Here is a 19,713-nt window from a genome sequence, read left to right as displayed (position 1 = left end):
GAGAGATGTCTGCATCCCTGTTGACCTTGCCATGGCCAACTGCCTCTCTAAGCCCCAGGGTCAGGTAAGGTGAGGCTGGACAGCCTTGGGTGTCCGAGGACAGAGGGTCTACATGCTGATCTGTGGAGTCTCTCTGTTTCTAGAGAAACAAAAGGGGACGGTGGAATGAGTTTTTTCGTAAAGCTAACTTTCTGTGACTCAAAGAGCAGTACTTTTTTTCTAAGGATAGGTCCTTTCTACTTCTCGATGTTTAAAATACGCTTTCTTAAAATGTGCTTTATGAAGTGAAGGTGTGATAGAAATTAGACCTTTTTTTTTTTTTTTTTAAGTCTTCGCTTGGTAAAATACAAAATGGTAACCAGTGCCTCTCTCTGAAAAAAAAAAGTTTTGTTTTGTTTTGTTTTTTTTTTGGTCCATGAAGGCTGAATGCCAGAGAGTCACTGTCTAGGGTATACCACATTTAACGGGCATATCTGTGGCATAATTAATTGAAAAGCTGAGATGTTCCTGAGAGACTGCCAGGGTGGATGAGACCCCAAGACCAGCCCAGCATTTAGCAGATGCTGGGGACTGCTGGGACCATAACCATTAGATCTTAGCAGCCGTGTGGCAGAGGGAACATGTCCCGGGATTGGGGAGGCTGTTTTGGCTGTGACTGTTCAGGTGGGGCGGGACGCAGTATCCTAGGATCCTCTCGGACATCAGACCATTTACCTGCATTCCTGCTGTGTGGTGCTTCCTCCTCTCTGTGAGAGTGCTGTGCTCCTCTGGGCACTCTTCCTTACTTCCCTTCTGTCTCCATCTCTCGTAGCTGACCTTGGGGCTTCCTTTGAATTGTCTGCTTGCAGTTACTTCATATCATCCTGTAAGGAGGAGATTATCTTGGGTTTTCCATCTTCTTTCCCTGCTCCTCACTCTTTTTCTCTGGGTTTTGTCGGTGGGGAGAAGGGTGCAGGGGAATCCCTCAGAAAAGAAGTTCAGCATTTTAGGGCTAGAGACAGGTCCCCCAGGGATGGGCCTTCCTGCCCTAGGGGGCAGTGACTACTTCTCTGAGTCCTAATGTGAGGTTGGGGCAGGTTGGTAGTAGCTGTGGTCTTCCTTCCTAGTTCCAGGAAGACTTTAGAGGAGGCTGTTTGATTTCATATTCTTTTTACCTGAGTGGTGGCTTGGTAGTACAATGAAGATGACTGAGTAGAAAAGTAGGGTTTGGTGAGTAAGGAAGCACAGTAGATAGGGCTGAGAACCCAGAGTAAGTGCTGTGCCCTTACTCTCTTGGGCAACCAGTGCTCCATCCCTTCTGTGTCCATTTTCTCAATTGTAAGATGGGAGTAACCCTTCTTTGTAGGGTTGTCATGAGGATTAAATGAGATAAAATATGCATAATGTCTGGCACATAGTAGGTAATCAATGCATGATGACAAAACATTCCTAAACATCTAGAAAATGATGAATCTTTATGCATTAACAACTGTGCATTAGTCTTCGAGCTGTAAAGATGCAATACAAGGGCTAGGTATGGTGGCTTACTCCTGTAATCCCAGAGCTTTGGGAGGCTGAGGCAGGATGATCACTTGAGACCAGGCTGGGCAACACAGCAAGACCCCATTGCTAAAAAAAAAAAAAAAAATTAGCCAGGCATGGTGGCATGTGCCTGTAGTCCTAGCTCCTGGAAAGACTGAGGTGGGAGAATCGCCTCAGCCCACAGTGGGCAATATTTGAGCCACTGCACTCCAGCCTGCATACAACTCCAGATGCAATACAAATTAAGCGTTTATCTCAAGGCATTCACCTCACTTGCTCATAGAAGAACCGTGGGGCAGAACAGTAGAGCCAGGCAGAGGGAGGGAGGAGTTTGCCAGCCTCTGTGCTGGGGAAGGAGGCTAGACACCAAGGAGTCACTATGGTCCTAGGCCTGACTGAAAAGTTGACCATGGATGAGGGAAGTAAATAACTATTAGAGTAGGAGAATGACCCTTAAAAAAATGCATAGAAAAATGTATGCATAAGTTTGGAAGCATAACTGAGAATATTATGGGTGAAAATGAGAGAAATGGAAAGATATATGTGATGAGAATACTTTCTAGCCCTCAGCCAACTGGATTTACATCTTGAAACAGATCTCTGCCAGATTTGAGTCAAGATACCTTGGAATTGGGAATCTTTCAACAATATCAGAACACCTGATGAATCCTTGCCCATCCTGCTGGTAGTTCTATCTTCCTGAAGATGGAGGCTGTGGAGAGGAATGTGTTCAGGCTGGTCTCAGCATCAAAGGGAGAATTGACTAGAGAAGTGGAAGTGATGAGAATCTTCAGAGAAAGGGACCGCATCTGAGCATTTGTCAAGCCTGAAAGAAGGTTGGACAGGGAGGAGTGTTTGTATTTTTAGTAGAGATGGGGTTTCACCATGTTGGCCAGGCTGGTGTTGAACTCCTGACCTCAGGTGATCCACCCACCTTGGCCTCCCAAAGTGCTGGGATTACAGGCGTGAGTCACCGCGCCCGGCCCTTGTTGTTTTTTTAAATAGAGACAGGGTCTCGCTATTTTGCCCAGGCTGGTCTTGAACTCCTGGTGAATTACAATTTTTATGGATAGTCTTTAGAATATCGTCTTTCAAATGCAAGCAGTTTTTAACTCCACGGCCACAGATTCTAAATGAAAATTAGCTGGAGGGATAGAATTGCTTGTTAAAAAGCAAACTCTGGCCAGGCACGGTGGCTCACGCTTGTAATCCCAGCACTTTGGGAGACCAAGGCAGGCAGATCACCTGAGGTCAGGAATTCGAGACCAGCCTGACCAACATGGAGAAACCCCATCTCTACTAAAAATACAAAATTAGCCAGGCGTGGTGGTGGGTGCCTGTAATCCCAGCTCCTGAGGATTGGACAGATGAGAAGTCGTTTTTGACTTAAAGTCATCTTAGAGGGAGGCCACTGATATGACTGCCCTGTTCAGTCTGTCAACCATGTAGATCAGGGGTTCCACATTGGGATCACCTGGGAAATGTAGCAAAACATGGTGCCTGGGCCCCACTCCCAAGGGATTCTGATTTAATTGATCCAGGGTGGACCAAACTGGTCTGGGGCTCCCAGGTGTACCTAGGCTGAGGCAGGAGAATCCCTTGAACCCGGGAGGCAGAGGTTGCAGTGAGCTGAAATTGCGCCATTGCACTCCAACCTGGGCAACAAGAGTGAAACTCTGTCTCAAAAAAAAAAGGAAACGCTGATAGAACAGTCACGAATGATAGCTTCAGGAGAAAGGTGTTGGTGGGACTGGGGAAGGACTGAGCCATCTGTGTGGCTATATGGGCTGTTCTCTAGTGAGTGAGGGGGTAAAAGGCCAAGCACATTATGTGGAAAGTGGGGACATGGCACTGAAGCAGAGTCAGGAGTGTGGTCTGAGCCCCTAAGAGGAGCATCAGGGAGTCCAGTGGCCAGAATGTGCTAAGGCTGGTGGAAAATGCTGATAACAATATCTTGTATATGGTTCTAGCAAGAGTGAGAAGGAAGAGGTAGGCTTACAACTTTCTAGGGATGGAGAGAGTGGACAGACACTGGGTCCCTGTGGTGTCAGAAGATATAACCTGGGGAAAACAGAGCCAGCCAGCTACCCTACCCGAGTCTGAGTCATTCACTTCCTACTGAACACCTGCAGATGTGCTTGCAAAATCACAATCTTTTTTTCTTTTCTTTTTCTTTTTTTTTTTGCGTTTTGTTTTGTTTGAGATGGAGTCTCGCTCTGTTGCCCAGGCTGGACTGCAATGGCGTGATCTTAGCTCACTGCAACTTCCACCTCCCCGGTTCAAGCGATTCTCCTGCCTCAGCCTCCCGAGTAGCTGGGATTACAGGCATGTGCCATCACGCCTGGCTAATTTTTGTATTTTTAGTAGAGATGGGGTTTCACCATGTTGGCCAGGCTGGTGTTGAACTCCTGACCTCAGGTGATCTGCCCACCTTGGCCTCCGAAAGTGCTGGGATTACAGGCGTGAGCCACCGTGCCCAGCCCTTGTTGTTTTTTTAAATAGAGACAGAGTCTCGCTATTTTGCCCAGGCTGGTGAACTCATGGTGAATTACAATTTTTATGGAATTATGATGATTGAAAGAGGGCCAAAAAACCAGAGATGGGCTAAAAGTCCAATTTCTCAAAGAGATTTTGAAAATTGTAAATATATAATCTTAATGTCAGTTTTTGAGAGTTCTAGAACAGATTGTTTAAAAGGTGTTTTGTGAAACTTTAGAAAGGCAGGTGATAAACTTTGAGGGTGTTTGTGGTTCTTTTCAAAGCAGCTGAGGCAAATGAACAGATCTAGATTTCTGTAAATAAATGATGGCATCTCCTGCCAGCTTGGACAGATGAGAAGTCCAGTTTTTGACTTAAAGTCATCTTAGAGAGGGAGGCCACTGATATGACTGCCCTGTTCAGTCTGTCAACCATGTAGATCAGGGGTTCCACATTGGGATCACCTGGGAAACGTAGCAAAACATGGTGCCTGGGCCCCACTCCCAAGGGATTCTGATTTAATTGATCCAGGGTGGACCAAACTGGTCTGGGGCTCCCAGGTGTACCTAATGTGTAGTTAGCATGGAAACCCTCTGATGCAGGTGAGAGACTGTGAGGTGATGGGCACCTACCTGGACTATTCTATGGCAGATTGCTCACCTGAGTCCTGAGACACCTGTATGTTCCACAGCCTCACTTCCACCTTGCTGCTCAGTGGACCAGCAGCATTGGCATCACCTGCAAGTTTGATAGAACTGCAGAATGTCCAGCCCTACCCCAGACCTGCTGAATTGAAATCTGCACTTTAACCAGATCCCCAGGTGATTTGTATGTCCATGAAAGTTTGAGGAGCTGTCTACAACATCTCTATGACCAGAAGGGCATGGGACGCGGAGCCAGTGGGGTGGAGGGCGGGGGCAGTGACAAATAAGCTGTGATGAACAGGCAAAGAATTCCAAGTGCCAGCAGGGTAAAGAGGATGACCCAACCCATTTCCTGACCCTCTAAGCCGGGGAGACAAGGACCTCTTGAGATTTACTGCATGTTTCTGCTTGTTCTTCTGGCATTTGTTTCCTTGTAGTTTAGTGAGTTATCAGTAAAACCTATCAATAAAACTGATCTACAAAGTTATCAGAGAACTTGTGAATTTGTTCTGACAACAGTCAGGAAAGGGCTCTCAGAAGATGTTTGCTGCTCAGCAGCCTGATTCAGGAGGTTGGAACTCCATGACCCAGTAGTAGATGGTGGTGGTTGTGCAGAGGAAGGGGTGTGTCCATAGAATCTTAGGTCTCATGGAACAATCTGGAAGCTTATGGAGCAGAATCGATGTGTGCCCTTTTCACAAGATGAGGTAGTAGGCGAGTCAGATCTGTGGGTGTGGTGGGTAGGTGGGTGGCAGTGATGATGCAGTTATTACGTTGAATGATAGAACAAGGGGCTAAGGAGGTTGGGGCAGTCAGGTACAGTGAGTCCCAGTAAGACTCAATGGGATTTAATCAGGGCAAGTACAAAGGCTTGTACTTGTTTTAAAAAAGAAATGTACGAACTCTGGCTTCCTAGCAGGTAGGAATAACTGAAACTCTAAAAAAGAATGTTGACAGTCTGTCTTGAAATCTGTCAGAGTGGTCACATGCAGGACAGTTGAAGGAAGCAGGGCTGTTCAGCTGCTGATGAGTAGAGGAACACAGGCTCAGGCAAAGCTTGTATGAAGAAGAGGTCAGTTCCCTCACTGGAGGGAGTATGCAGGAGTTTTATTAGTGGGTGAAAGTTATTAGACAGACTGAACCCACATTAGAAAAAAGAATTGTCTAGCATTTATGACTATTCCAGCACTGAGGAACTAGCCCTGAGAGGTTCTGTGTGACCAGTGCCTGCACGAGTCTGGGTGCTGCCTAACAGGGAAGTTATGAGGATGTCCTCTGGGTTGCGGGAAGGTTGGGAGGGAGATTCACATTTGGTGGTCTCTTGCTAAGATTATGTGAAGTATATTATCAGGTCTATTTTCTTTCTTTCTTTCTTTTTTTTTTTTTTTTTTTGATACGGAGTCTCGCTGTGTCCCCCAGGCTGGAGTACAGTGGTATGATCTCGGCTCACTCAACCTCTGCCTCCCAGGTTCGAGCAATTTTCCTGCCTCATTCTCTCCTAGGTAGCTGAGATTACAGGCACGTGTCACCATGCCTGGCTTATTTTGTATTTTTAGTAGAGACAGGGTTTCACCATGTTGGCCAGTCTGATCTTGAACTCCTGACCTCAGGCGATCCACTCGCCTTAGCCTCCCAAAGCACTGGGATTACAGGCATGAGCCACTGTCCCGGCCTATCAGGTCTATTTTCATGTTTCTTTTTTTTTGTCTGTTTGTTTTGACGGAGTCTTGCTCTGTTGCCCAGGCTGGACTACAGTGGCGTGATCTCAGCTCACTGCAACCTCTGCCTCATGGTTCAAGTGATTCTCCTGCCTCAGCCTCCCAGGTAGCTGGGACTGCAGGCGTACACCACCACGTCTGGCTAATTTTTGTATTTTTAGTAGAGACAGGGTTTTACCATGTTGGCCAGTCTGATCTTGAACTCCTGACCTCAGGCGATCCGCCTACCTTGGCCTCCCAAAGTGCTGAGATTATAGGCGTGAGCCACTGCGCCTGGCCTGTTTGCATGTTTTTTAGATGACTACATGCAAGAGAGGCATCTATCTTAGACTGCAGCATTTTGGTCAACTTTTAGACTTAATCTTAGACCTAGACCTAATCTCAGACCTCAGTTGGGGTAAGGTCTGTGAACTGTTTTGAAAATTTCAGCCAAATGTTATGTGAATGTGCGGGGGTGTGTTTTCTCAGAGGAGAGGATCCGTGGTTTTTAGCAGATTGTCAAGAGTATTCAGGACCTCCCCAGATTTAAGAAGCGTGCCCTACCTGAGCAGTCTAATATAGTTGCCATCGGCCACAGGTAGCTATTTAAATTTAAATTAGTTAAGATTAAATTCAGTGACTCAGTCATACTGGTCGACTTTCAAATGCTTATTAGCCACATGTGGCTAGTGGCTTATGTATTGGACGGTGCAGATAGCATTTCTGCCATCACAGGAGGTTCTGTAGGACAGTGCTGGGAGCCAGCCTTAGAGTGACCCTGTGTGGTCCCTGAACCCTCACCAAGGGCTCTTTTTAGGTTGGGGAAATAGCTGTCTGAATTGGCAGCTCTCAGGGTTTGAGATCCCAGCCCCCACACCCAAGATAAGTGGTGAGGTCTCTTGACAGAACTTTCCTGGATTCTAACCCACTGCACAGTCCACTGCTTCTCCTTGAAGGCACGGCCATGCTTTACTTGTCGCTATGGGAGAGCACAGGGACAGGAGTGAGGTGGTGTGCGCCACCCAGAGGCTCTCTGTGGGTCCCTAGTGGGGAAAATGACTCCTCCCCACCTACAGTCTTGGTCAGCAGCCCCACTGAGCTGTGTTCATGTTGACTTCCAGCTCCAACCTTATCTCCTGGGTCCTGCCAGAGTTGTCCTCTCTGTTGTGGGTTTTCTTGTTCTGGAAAAGGCAGTGTGGTGACTGGGCGGGCCGGAAGACCAGGTCCAGGGTCTCAGGAGTTGTCACTAATTTCCCACTCCATTCCCCTTCACTCCGTTACAGCTCCTTTTTGGAATGAGGGGACGATGCTCAGGAAGAGAGGAGGTATTGGAAAGGAAAGAGACCCCTTCATCTTCCTTTTTAGCCCTGCTCAACCTGGCTGGCTATTTCTGGGAGAGCCCTTTAGAGTTGCTGTGGGCCTCTGCCTATGTCTGTGCAGGGCATAGGCACTGCACAGACAGTTGCCACACCCAGGGTGGACAAATCCCATGGTGGCCTTGTCTCCTGTCATTTGCATAGGAAATCTGATAACCTAAGATTTTTTTTATTTTTTATTTTGAGACAGAGTCTTGCTCTGTCCCCCAAGTTGGAGTGCAATGGCATGATCTTGGCTCACTGCTACCTCCAATCCTGGATTTGAGCGATTCTCGTGCCTTAGCCTCCTGAGTAGCTGGGATTACAGGCATGCACCACCACACCTGAATAATTTTTGTATTTTTAGTAGAGACAGGGTTTCGCTATGTTGGCCAGGCTGGTCTTGAACTCCTGGACCTCAGGTGATCTGCCTGCCTCGGCCTCCCAAAGTGCTGGGATTACAGGCATGAGCCACCATGACCAGCTTGATAACCTAAGTTTTTATTAACCACTGAGGGAGGGATCGAAAAGAAGGCCGGCAGCCCATTGTGGGATAACTGGCTGACCTTCAGGTGGCCACAGGTATGGGGGTTTGTTGCCTGCTTGCTTCAGGTAGCACCAGCATGCAGCTGGGGCACTGTTGATGGCTGTTCCTGCACTGCTGGCTGTGACTGGTACGAATTCTAGCTCTGTTGTGTCCTACCTCTACCACACCTAACGAGGGTGTTAGTGGACAAAATAAGGCATCTCTGACTGCTGCTAGAGCAGCAATTCCAGATTCTCAGAATGGATGGGAAGTTGCATTGGATGGAATTATTTGGTGGTATTGGCCAGACTGTGGGTCCCCCATGCCTCCTGCCCCTCCTAATTACTGCTGGGTGGGGGAAGTCTCAGGAAATGAGTACGGAGATGCTGGGTCAAAAAGAAGTAACAAAATATTAGACTAGAGTCTGCTCCACTGCTGAGTTTTTCTTGTGGGGAGGACATGGGTGGCTTTTTCCTGTCTTATTTTTTATTGATTGATCTGCCGTTTAAGGTAAGCTCTGTGTGCCCCAGTTCCCTTAATGATGCTGGGAATGATCCTGAAGCCCTAGAAGAGAGAGGGACGGCAGACTCTTACTGTGAGGGCTGGGTCCTGCCTGTACTATGTTCATGCTGCAGGATGGGGTGAGGTGCAGTGAGGGGAGAGGGGGTTGTGAGGGCCAGTGGGAGAAGAGCTGGTGCCAGGAGGACAAGGAGAGAGAGACACCTTCCTGGTGTATCCTGGGTCCCAGGATCTACAAGGTCCCTTGTACTGGAGGCGGCCAGCCCCTCTCTCTGGTGCTGCTTCAGTTTCCCGAGGCAGGACATCATCTGCTTTGACCTATAGACAGGCAGGTGGCCCTCCTGGCCCCATTCAGCAAACCTCGCCTGGGACTAGCTGTTTGCTGGGTGCCATACTGAGTCTGAGCGGTGGGTAAAGGGAGGCACATTAACTCTGTGTGTCCTTAATGATCTTGCTGTCTGGGGAGGGAGACAAGCATGGAAACAAATAACTACAGTACATTCTGATAGGGCTAAAAGGGAGGGATGCCTTGAGGGCAGAGACTGGCCTTAGTCACCTTTGGGCCCATAGAGGCCAGCCAGGAAGGGAAGGAACTTGTCTTGAGAGTGTAGTGACATGTGAAGGATGAGGAGGAGAAGGACTTCCAGGAGGGGGAAGCACCTCCCTGATCTTGCAGTGTGTAGAGATGCTACTTGATGCTGGCGGCAGGGGTGTGGAAGGATGAGGACAGATTGCTGGGTACCGCGTGAGAATCCTAGAGGTGGAAGGTTAGACGCTTTGTGTTAATTCCTCTTGGAAGTCTTCTGCTGGGGCTGTCCCCGGGTTTCTAGCTCAGCATTCGTGCCCCACCTTCTCAACAGCATCATACAGTCCGTTGTTATTTGCTTAGGTCCTTGGAACATTTGGTGGTTCAAGGCTGTTGAATTTGGGGCGAGGAGACCCTGACAAGGTTCACAGACTATAAGACCTTTTCACGAGCATCTCAAAGGGCATGTAGGGTATAGGCAGAGTGTCACCTGCCACCTGTCAGCCTGGGAGGCCCTGGATGCATGCTGTTTGCTGGTAGGAAGCACGAAGATGGAGTTGTTGGCTGGCTCCGACTTGTTTCCCTCCAGTGTTGCTGGGTGCCTTGGTTCAGTCTGGTTCTGCCGCATCTCCAAGGAGAGAAGCATCTTTTCTTCTTCTGTTGCTGCTGCTGCTGCTCCTCCTCCTCAGCCTCCTCCTCCCTGTGATTGTCGTTGACACAGACTTCCGCTGCCAAAGCTAATTGTGAGGCCTGATCAGTGAATGAAGGCAAAGGCAGTTCCCATGACAACCGTAAAGAGTTTCAAATATAGGGGATGATGTGTGTGTGATGGGCGGCAATTACTTGGGTGGAAATTGATGCGTGGACACCGGGGACTTCAAACATAGGCTCTGAAGGTGGAGGGGGTGTTGGGGTTTTTTTTGGCAGGATCCTTTGTGTGATGAAGAGAAAAGGAGGTCACAGACTTCCCTCATAGTCAATTCCAAGTGCCTTCAGTGTGTGGAACGTAGGCATAGCCCTGCAGGGGCTTTGGAGAGGCACAACTCCAGTCATTCTGGTTGGGAATGCAGGACACACAGAGAGACAGATAACAGTACCAGGGGTCAGATGAGAAATGTTAGAAGCGCTGTTGGTTGGCAGAAGACTGGTATAATCAGAGAAGGCTTCCTGGAGGAAGCAGGGCTTAAACAGAGCTTTGAAGTAAAGCCCTGTGAAGAGTGACCTCATTCAGGACACAGCCATGGTGAGGGAGGATGAGAAGCCTTTCTCCCTCTACCCTCTACCAGCTCTAGAAGAGGTAGGTGGATATGAAAATCGTAGAGCAACACAGAGCAGCCTTGGCTGTGCTGCTGCAAGTGAGGGGGTGGCAAGAACCCTGTGCATTCATTTTCTGGCTGTGTGACCTTGGGCAAGATACTTAGCCTGTCTGTATCCCAATTCTTCGTCTGTAAAATGGGCACAAATATTTCCTGTCTCATTGGTTTGTTTAGAGAGTTAAAAAAGATACAGTATATCATGCTCTATGGGGCCTGACATGGGGTTGGTGCTTGGTTGATTTCTTGTAAATTCCCCCAAGAATGTGTCTGGTTGTGTCTGTGTTCCTTCGTCTTTGAATATCTGTGTGGAATCTGACCTGTGGGTATCCATGTTCCTGAGGTTCTCAGTGTTAGGGCATTTTGTGTGTCCTGAAAGCGAGTAAATCCATTCACCTCTCCAGTGGGGAGGGCTGTGGCTCCATTCCTCCTGCTGGGAGCACAGTAGGGTCTGGGGGTTGTGATAGAAGGTGGGGAGGGGAGGGACCCTTGGCCCCAATGCAGAGGGGTTCCAAGTACCTGTGAGTGATCGCTGTGAAGTGCAAAATTTAGAAAAGGGGGCAGATAGAGATGGGAGGAGGATCAAGAAGGGAGTGGAGAGCATACCGGCTGGAGGCAGAGTGGCCCTGGCATGCACCTCTGTGACTCCCTTGAGCCCCGGCATTCCACGAGTCTCAGAAGAGGGAATGAGGCCAGGGTGAGATGGGGATGGGAGCAGATGGACTGCCTGGGGGACTATGGGCTCCTCCTCTGGGCTACTTCTCTGGTGTAGCCGAGGGCTGCTGGAAGGCAGGGTGGGGACCTGTGTTTGGGGTAGGGCTGAATTACCACCGGGAGATGAGTGGAGCCAGGAGTTGGGATGGGAACTTTGCTCTGTGGCTCCTTCAGGCTGCTGAGGAAGATAGGTGCTGGTTGAGCAAGTCTGGGAGTAGATCACAGTTCAGTTCTGGCAGGTCCTGCCCTCCCAGGACAGCGGGTGTCTCTCAGATCCTTGAGGACCTCAGGGAGAAGGCTGACCAGAAGAGGGGCCTCCACTTCTCAGTGCCCAGCCCCCTGCCTCTCCACCCTCCTTGTGTAGAAACTTGGCTCAGCACATTCCAGCTCTGTGCAGAGCCTAGGAAAGTAGGGAAGACAGGGCCCCCGCCCACGTGGGAGGACTGCCGTGTAAATAAATAACTGCACTTTATTGTGACTGGTGCTGTGGAAGAGGCAGTACACTGCTCTGTCAGGACCCGGGAGGAGCAGATGATGCTCATGGGAGCTTGGTGATCTGAGAAACTGGCAGGGGGAGGCAATGTTTAAACTAAGTCTTGTACCACATTAGCTTGCCAGGTCGGGGGAGGTGGAGAGGGATCCAGGCAGAAGGAGCAGCACCGGGAAGTCTCTGAGGCATGAAAACATTACTAGATCCATAGCTTAAAGGGAAGTGATTGGGTTCAAGTGACCTCGGTCTTCTTTGTATCTCCCTGGGGTTGGCAGAGACAGACAGAACTTAGAGAATTGGAAAGAGAAGGACCTAGATTTGAATTCCAGCCCACCACTCACCAGCTGTGTTGACAGGCAAGTAAGTTAACATCGCGAAGTCCTTCCGTTGCCCTGTTAGAGATGAGCTTGTATGTGGAGTAAGTCAAATGAGATGATCCTACAACATGGTTGGCACAGGGCCTGGCATGTAGCAGGGGTTTGATAAACTGTGGCAGCCGCTGCAGCAACCGTACTAGTTGTTACTGTCCAAGCATTGTTTGTCTCTCCTATCCAGCAGCAGACTGTATGGGGGGTAGGTGTGAGGGCAGGGGTTTTGGGGACCAGGATAAAGGAGGGACTCCACTTGGCCTGGTCATTGTCAAATTTGAGGGGCACAGAAACCCATTGTTCCACCTGAGCTGTGCTTAGGACACTGTTCCTTGTCATGCTCTGCCACCTGCCTCCCTCCCTGCCCTGTGTTCCCAGGGGGAGGCAGGTATGGGCCCTGATGCCTCCTGGAGTCTCCTCACTGGAGGCCAGCTTTGCTGTCTTTCCAAAGGCAGCTCATCCTGTTCTGAGTATCCCCTTTGGGCCCCCGGGGAGGGGACAGCAATTAGGCATCTGTGGTGTAGTGGGTAGGAGAGCGAATCACTGGGTCAGGGGCTCTCAAACATCCTAACTAATCCTGTGAGTCACTTCTCCCTGGCCTCAGCTTATTCATCTGTGAGAATGAGAAGGAGCACCCAGTGAGCTCTTCCAGAAATTGATTCACCTGCAGTGAATCCTCACAACTGGATGAGGTAGCTGCTATTTGTAGTTCAGTTTTATAAGATGAGCAAAGAGAGGCTACGAGAGGTAAGTTACAACCAGCTAGGTAGTGATGGAGCCTGGAGTTTGTGGGTACCAAAGTGTGTGGAAGTCGCTTCCTGGGAGGTAGAAGCTCTGGGGTGCTCAGCTACAGGGAGGGATTGGGGTAGGGAACGATGTGCCCCGGGTGGCCCAGGAAGTAAATCTAGGAGTGGATTGCAGGGTCTGCCTCTCCCCTCTCTGTTCTTTCTCATCCTGCCCTCCTTTCAGTCTTCTGATGCAGCTTTCAAAGGCTGAGTCTGGAAACTGGAAGACCAGAGCTCTTGGGGTCTGGGCTACCTCCCCTCCTCTGCCTTTCCAGGAGATGGGAAGCCCTGAGGTCTGGGGACCCTTGGGGTCTTGGGGGTTACCTCCTGTAGCCTAAGAGTGGAGAACCCATTGTGGGGTGTTGGTGGGGAGGCTGTCTTGGATGGGTATGTTCTGGCGGGGCTGGGGGGTGATCCTAGAGTGAGGTGTGGGTGTTTGTGTGTGTGGAGGAGGGCAGGGTTGACACAGGAGGTGTGGGCTCCGAGGAGCCTGTTTTCTGAGGTGGGCGCTGGAGCAGGGAGGAGCAGAGAGCTTGCATAGCTGTTAAGAGTATGGTCTTCAGAGCCGACAGACCTGGCTCAGAGTCCCGGCTCTGCTGTTTCCTAGCCGCATCACCTTGGGTAAGTTGTTTCACTTATTTTATCACCTCATTTGCAGAATGGAGTAAAGGTTCGTGCTGCCTGGGCTTTTTCTTCTTTTTTGAGGATGAAGGAGCTATTGCACCTCATGCCCTTGTGACAGGGCCCGGTGCCGTCCCAGCTGCTGCCAGGATGATGCTGGGGTTAGAGAGTGGCGAAGCGGGAATCCCCCCCCGCCCCCCCCCGCGTCTGCTCCGCTCCGCTCCACCCGGAGGCGCAGTCTGTCATCTTTGATCCTGGAGGCGCAGAGGACGCCTTCTGGGTATTACCTTCGGGGTCCCCGCGGGAGGAGGCCGGGGGTGCCCTGGGATGCCCCAGCCTGCCGGGGAGCGGCACGGCGGGCCTGGGAAGCAGCCAGCGCGGCTCAGCAGCACCCTCGGCTGCGCCCCCGCCTCCCGGCTGGGCAGGTCCGCCAGGCGGGGGCAGGGCCGGCCGCGGGGATTGGCTGGCGAGCGCGCCGCCCCCTCGCACACCAGCCCCGCGGCGGGGAGGGGAGCGCAGCCGGCAGCTGGCCGCCGCCGCCTCTGCAGTGCCTCCCTCCGTGCGCTCCCTCCGGCGGGGATAATGGGAGGCCCGCCGGCCGATGCACCAGAGGAGGCCGGCCGAGGTAGAGCGCGCGGGGCCGGGGATGGCCGGGCGGACGCGGGCCGGGGGTCGCCGTCCTCTCGGATCTCGGGGGGATTCTCAGAGGAGAAATGAAAACAAAAACACACTGGAAGGCGGGGGAGCCTGTCTGCCGTGATCCAGGCGGCAGCTGGAGGCAGGAAGATGGTCCCAGATAGCCTTTCTTTCCCAGGCTGTATCCCCTCCCGTTCGCCTTCTTCCCCTCCGGCCGGGCTGGGGGCTGTAGCAGGAGGACTTTGCTGCCTTCCTGGTACCCGCCTGGCTCACACGTCCCTCTGGCTTCTTTTGCAGGTGGAAATAAAGGCTGGTGAAGGAGCCGGGCCGTGGGGACAAGGAGCGGCTGTCAAGGTACCTTGTGTGTGTGCGTGCGTGTGTGTGCGTGTGTGTGGTGGCGGTGAAGTGTTTGACCGGATTGGATAAAAATAAAGGGTCTCCTCTGGTGATCCCTTAATCTCCCACTGTGTGTGTAGCAGCAGCTGAGGGGGAGGGGCGGCGGGGGTGTGGGCGGCCAATGAATTCTCAGGCCTGTGTGGGTTTTGTTTGGATTCTTTTTGCTTTCTCAGCTGGATGGTTTTGGGTGCAGTTGGGGCTTGGTTTGTTGAACTGTTTTTTTTTTTTTTTCTTTTTAAGACATGCAACCCACTCCCCACCCCTGCCTCTGGAAATCTCTCGAGAATGTCCCTGGCACTGTTGGTTTGCATCCAATCTGCAGAAATCCCGGGGGGGACGGTGTGCGGGGAGGGGGGGTGGGGGGGCGTAAGAGGGAGGGAGAATTGCGCTCCTGAGTCTGAAGCTGATAGGATGTCATTAGTCATGCTGCTGTCACCATGGAGATGGCTGGAGAGGAGAGGAGGTGGTGGGGGTGAGGATATTTTGGGTAGGGTGGGGGCTGATGCAACATCATGACTGGGAATCCGGCGGGCGTCTGCTGTTACTCTGTGTGACTTGGTGTCTAGGGGACTGGGAAGAGAGTGTTCCCAGGTGCGTGGGAAGCAGAGAAGGGGGCACTGAGCTTCTCCTTGTGGTTGTCTGGGGGGCGGGGAGCTGGGGTGTTTGAGGCAGGGGAGGGGAGAGTCCAGTAGAGTATCAGCCATTACTAGGAAACCACAGATATTCCTCCCACGTTGGCATGGACCCGATCAGTAGGTTTCCTTGAGCTTGTCCCCCTTTTCAGGGCTAAGGAGACACTGTGAGTTTGGGATTACTCAGCAGTATCCTCTGCTGGCCCAGGGCGGAGAAAACAGATTGGGAGGTGGCTCTGTGTGGCTGCCTCTCAAGTCCAAGAGCAGAGAGGCTGGAAGGGAGCATGGGGCAGGTGGGCAGGGTCAGGGCTCATGGGACTCTTCCTAGCGGAGAGGAAGCGCGTTCCTGCCCCTGCCTCAGCCCACCTGCCCCCTCAGCCGCTGGAGTCTTCAGGGAGCTGGGGATCTTGGTTGCTTGGGTAGCAGGTGGGTGAGCTGCGAGTGTCCCCAGATACCCTTAGTTTCCTCCCTGGAAATTCTCTTCCCGCCCCCTGGGAAAGCTGTGGGAAGCTCCATGGAGGTGCTGGAAGTGGCATCCTGCCACCTCACTGACTGGATAGGGATGCTGGTAGGGAGGGGCTCTGCTTCCCACGTGGGGGATAGGGACTTCTAGGTGAGGTCGCAGGGTGTATCAGGAGGCCTGGATAGTTCCCTGGCTTTGTCCCAAGGAACTTGAGGCAAGTAAGTGCTTGGGGAAGGGTGTGAATTTTGCTTCTGGAGCAGCTTCTGGGAAGGAGAAGAGCCAGGGGGCATCGGCTTCCCCGTCTAGCAGGTGTGCTTTAGTGAGACTGGGAGTAGTGGATGATCACCTGGGATGAGGCGGTGGGAGGCTGGGAGGTGACAGAGGGCAGTTGATATGGGCGATACTGTGGGTGGGGAGGAGAGAGCTGAGCTCACCTCAAGTTGGCTCTCACTACACACTCTTTTCTACAGCCTTCTCTGGAGCAGAACCCCCAGGTTCCACCTCTGCTTCCTCCCCTCGCCTCCCGCTGCTGGCTGGAGGAGTTGTAATCACCTCATGTGCTGTTGGAGGGGTGTGGGCACAGAGATCGTAGAGTAGATCTGCTCTGTCTCCCAGCCTGGGGAAAGCAGGCCAACGGGATGAGGACAGATGGACTCAGGGAGGGGGCAGGCCCCTCTCTCCTCTGTATCTCCAGCCTTGTCAGCCTAGAGCTTCCCTCTCTGCTGGGAGAAAGGACGGGCTGGCAGGTTTGTTTACTCCCGAAAGCACCCCCTTCCGCTGTAGTGATGGCTCTCCCTGGCAGACCCGCTTCTCTTCAGCTCTTTCCAAGTGTGTTCTCCGTGTCTCCCTGCCTGCTGGCCCCAGATGGAGGCTGGTTTTCCGCAGTCCTGCTGGAAGCTCCCAGCCTAATACCCCAGCCTTAGTGTTGTGGACATGTGGCAGGGGCTACTTGAAAATCCAGAGGAAGCCTTCCTAACAAGTCTTTCTCCTTCCGCCTTCTCAGAGTAGGGCCTGAGCTGGCTGAGTTTTTAAAACTCTGAGGTTGTATCTATGCTTGTTTTTATTGTTCAGTTGTCTGAGAATCATATGCAGCTCAGGCACTGCCAGCAAACACTCAGGTCTGAGTCTTCTGTCCCTGGTGCCACCTTCACACATAGAGTTTCCTTGGGTGGCCAGTTGGCTGCAGTGTCCCACATACCCAGGGTGAGGCAGTTTTGCCAGAGGCCCTTCCATTTTCAGGTCGTGGTGTAAGAAGGATATGTCTGATGTGTGAGCTCATCTTGGTCTGGTGTGAGATCAGACCAAGACCCTGGGACACGGGACACGGGGGTGTCACGAGATGGGTGCTGGCTGAGGAAGCCCCATGGGAGAATGGTATCTAGTAGCCAGTGGGAATAGACACATATACGATGTGCTAAGTCCTGCCAGGGTGTCAGGAATACCTATGATGTACGTATGAGTCCACATAGTGCCTAGCATAGACACAGAGTTGAGCTTGATAAACGCAAGTTGACATTTTATTGTTTGGTGCATTACATGTCTACCCGTGATATCTCAAGGAACATGCTATAGCAGACACTGTTGCTACCACCTCCTCGTTGGCAGCCTGGTGAGGAGTGAGTGCCCAGTGCCGAGAACACCGGGCCGCCCTGCTTTCAAGGCTCCCACACGGCTCCCACACTCTGCCCCATGGGAACCCTTGACTGGCTGAGGATGTCTGGAAACTATTTTGGGATTGTGCCCAGGATCTCTGCCTTCTGTCTCTCCTTTTGACCACTGCAAAAAAAAATGCCCTGTTCTCAAGGACCTAAGATCCTCGACTTTCTATACACTCTGGGTCCTTCCCACTAGTTGTTTCTTGCCTGCTCTTCCTACTTCCAGCCACTTCTCTCTCGGGTATAAGCAGCAGCCAGCTTGGGAAGATATGGAAGCAGGTGAGCATGTCAAACTAGAGAAGTGAAGGAACTAAGCAAGAGATTTTCAGAGTTGAGTTTGAGGATGGAGAGAAAGAGGGGGCTTTCCCCATCCATGATAAGAACTGGAGTTAGAGTCCCAGAGCTCAGCTCCATCTCCTTGGTGACCCTCACCCTTTTTGAATGTCATGGGAGAGGGAGAGAGCCTTGCAAGATATACACATGAGTGAGCTGAAGGGAGAGCCCTCCTGTCCACAGTGGTGCAGGGGCCCTGGACCTGCCCTCAGGGACCACCGTGGGGACGACTACAGCCCTTTTGCTGGGCCTGGTGAGGAGGGGCCTGGGCACTGGGCTCCCTCCAGCTGCAGATGGAGGTTTCTGCTAGAAATGGGCTTTGTGGTCTTGCCAAGTCCCCTCCCATACCCCGGAGGCTGCAGCAAATGGTTTGGCTGGATGGGGGTGGGGGCAGGGAGTATGGGAGGGGCTACGGTTTGGCTCAGCTTTTGGGTCTCACAATCCTCTTAAGTCCTCTTTCCTACCCTTGACCTCTTGGGCTTTCGGCCTCATTTCCTCTCACACCCGGGCATCTGGCAGTTAGCTGAGGACTCCCCCTTGTTCTCAGCGTCTCTACAGCTTCAGAGAAGGAGCTAGATTAGGAAGCCTTTAGGCAAATAGAAGGCAGGGAAAACTTGGAGGATTAAAATCTGTAGACTATTGTATTCTCTAGGACTATTACCCCCATCTCTATCTATTTTCTCCCCCTTTCTTCTTCCCTTTGTCTTTCAACATCCACCAAGCATTTATCATGTTCTAGGTACAGCATTAGGTCCTGAAAAATAAGAGAAATCATTATTATTTGATTCTCACAAAACCATTGGAAGTAAGAGACATTGACTAAACTATTACCTGAAATTATAACTCTTGAGTGGGAAAGCCAGCACTGGAAGCTTTTGTGTTTTGTATATTGAATGCTTTTGACTTCAGCGTTGTGTTTGGGGCTGTGAACTTGCACATGGCAAACAGAATCCTCACCCCAGATGCACCCAGCACTTTACATTTGCTTTCTCTCTGGCTCAGAGAACCTCAAGGGACTTCGAAGGTTGACTCAACATGCCAAGTTTGTTTTCAATAAGTCATTGTTTCCCGGATCTAGCAATGACAGAGGAGGGCAGTGGGGTCAGAAATGGGCTAGCTGGGAAGGGAGCTTAGTTTTGAAAGGCACATGTTGGCATTAGATGTTTCAGATTTGAGATTCTGAAAGCTGGATGGAAATACTGTGCCTGAGCAATCTACCATGAACCTGAAATTGCCTTAGACTCATTTAGAGTGTGGGCCCCGCAGCCCTTACTGCTTCAGGGGGCTTCAGTGAGACCCACTGACTGAGAGGAGGAGGGTGAGAAGTGCAGTTGTTAGTTTCCTTCCACTCTGTTTTCTACTCTACTCCTACTCTTGGGTTCTGTCATTAGCCATGGGGAGGTCACTTACTGTCTTTGGACTTCAGCTTTCTGGGTAAAGTGAGGGGATTGCCTTCCAAAGTTAAGTTTTTCTCAGACTAAATCTGGGGAAGGACCAGTTTTTTTGTTTGTTTGTTTTTTGTTTTTCAGTGTTCCCAAAAGATTGCAAAACTAAAACATGGTCCCACTTACTTTGTACAGCGAGTTTGCAGCTGCTGCACGTGTGGCTCAGCACCATCCAAAGTGGTCTGTGAGCCATTCAGTGAGGCGAGCCAAGTGATCATGCCCTTGGATGTCATGGTAGCTTTAAATTGCTATATAGGTTCCTAAAGGCTTCCTCTTGGTTCCTGTATTTATGTTGTGGTGGATTGGTGTTAAGCAGTTTACGGGCCATATCCTGAATAGCACTGCTTTTGAACTTTTATCTGGGACAGCATAGGGTCTCTGTTTTGATGCCTCCCCACCCCTTCTGGACATGACTTTTCCACTCTTCTATACCCTCCATCTTGGGGACAAAGCCTCCGCTTGAAAGAGTAGAGATCTTTTTGTCCCATAAGTTCTCTGAGTGCCCCAAAAGATTTACTTGCATCTCAGCTTCTGTAGATAAGGATGCCTCCTGCCTTCTCTTTCACTTCTGCAAGTCTGGGAGTCTGATGGAGGCC

General features: G+C 51.1%; 1 protein-coding gene across 2 annotated transcripts in view; it reads left to right on the top strand.

Moving 5' to 3' along the window:
- The window catches only part of TET3 (tet methylcytosine dioxygenase 3), a 121,042-nt gene that overhangs the window by 3,700 nt on the left and 97,629 nt on the right, over positions 1–19,713 (top strand). The window contains exons 1-2 of one of the 2 annotated variants that reach the window (XM_003810356.5): positions 14,007–14,182; positions 14,491–14,547. In XM_003810356.5, coding sequence (XP_003810404.2) covers positions 14,159–14,182; positions 14,491–14,547 — 81 coding nt within the window. In that variant the 5' untranslated portion in view covers positions 14,007–14,158. Of the gene's footprint in view, positions 1–14,006; positions 14,183–14,490; positions 14,548–19,713 lie in introns of those variants that run through there. The other variant, XM_034953404.3, reaches the window with a different exon arrangement.

The sequence above is a fragment of the Pan paniscus genome, chromosome 12 (assembly GCF_029289425.2).
Source record: "Pan paniscus chromosome 12, NHGRI_mPanPan1-v2.0_pri, whole genome shotgun sequence".
NCBI classification, from domain to species: Eukaryota; Metazoa; Chordata; class Mammalia; order Primates; family Hominidae; genus Pan; species Pan paniscus.
The sequence above is the reverse complement of the archived record's forward strand: the minus strand, read 5'-3'. Positions and strand labels throughout refer to the sequence as shown.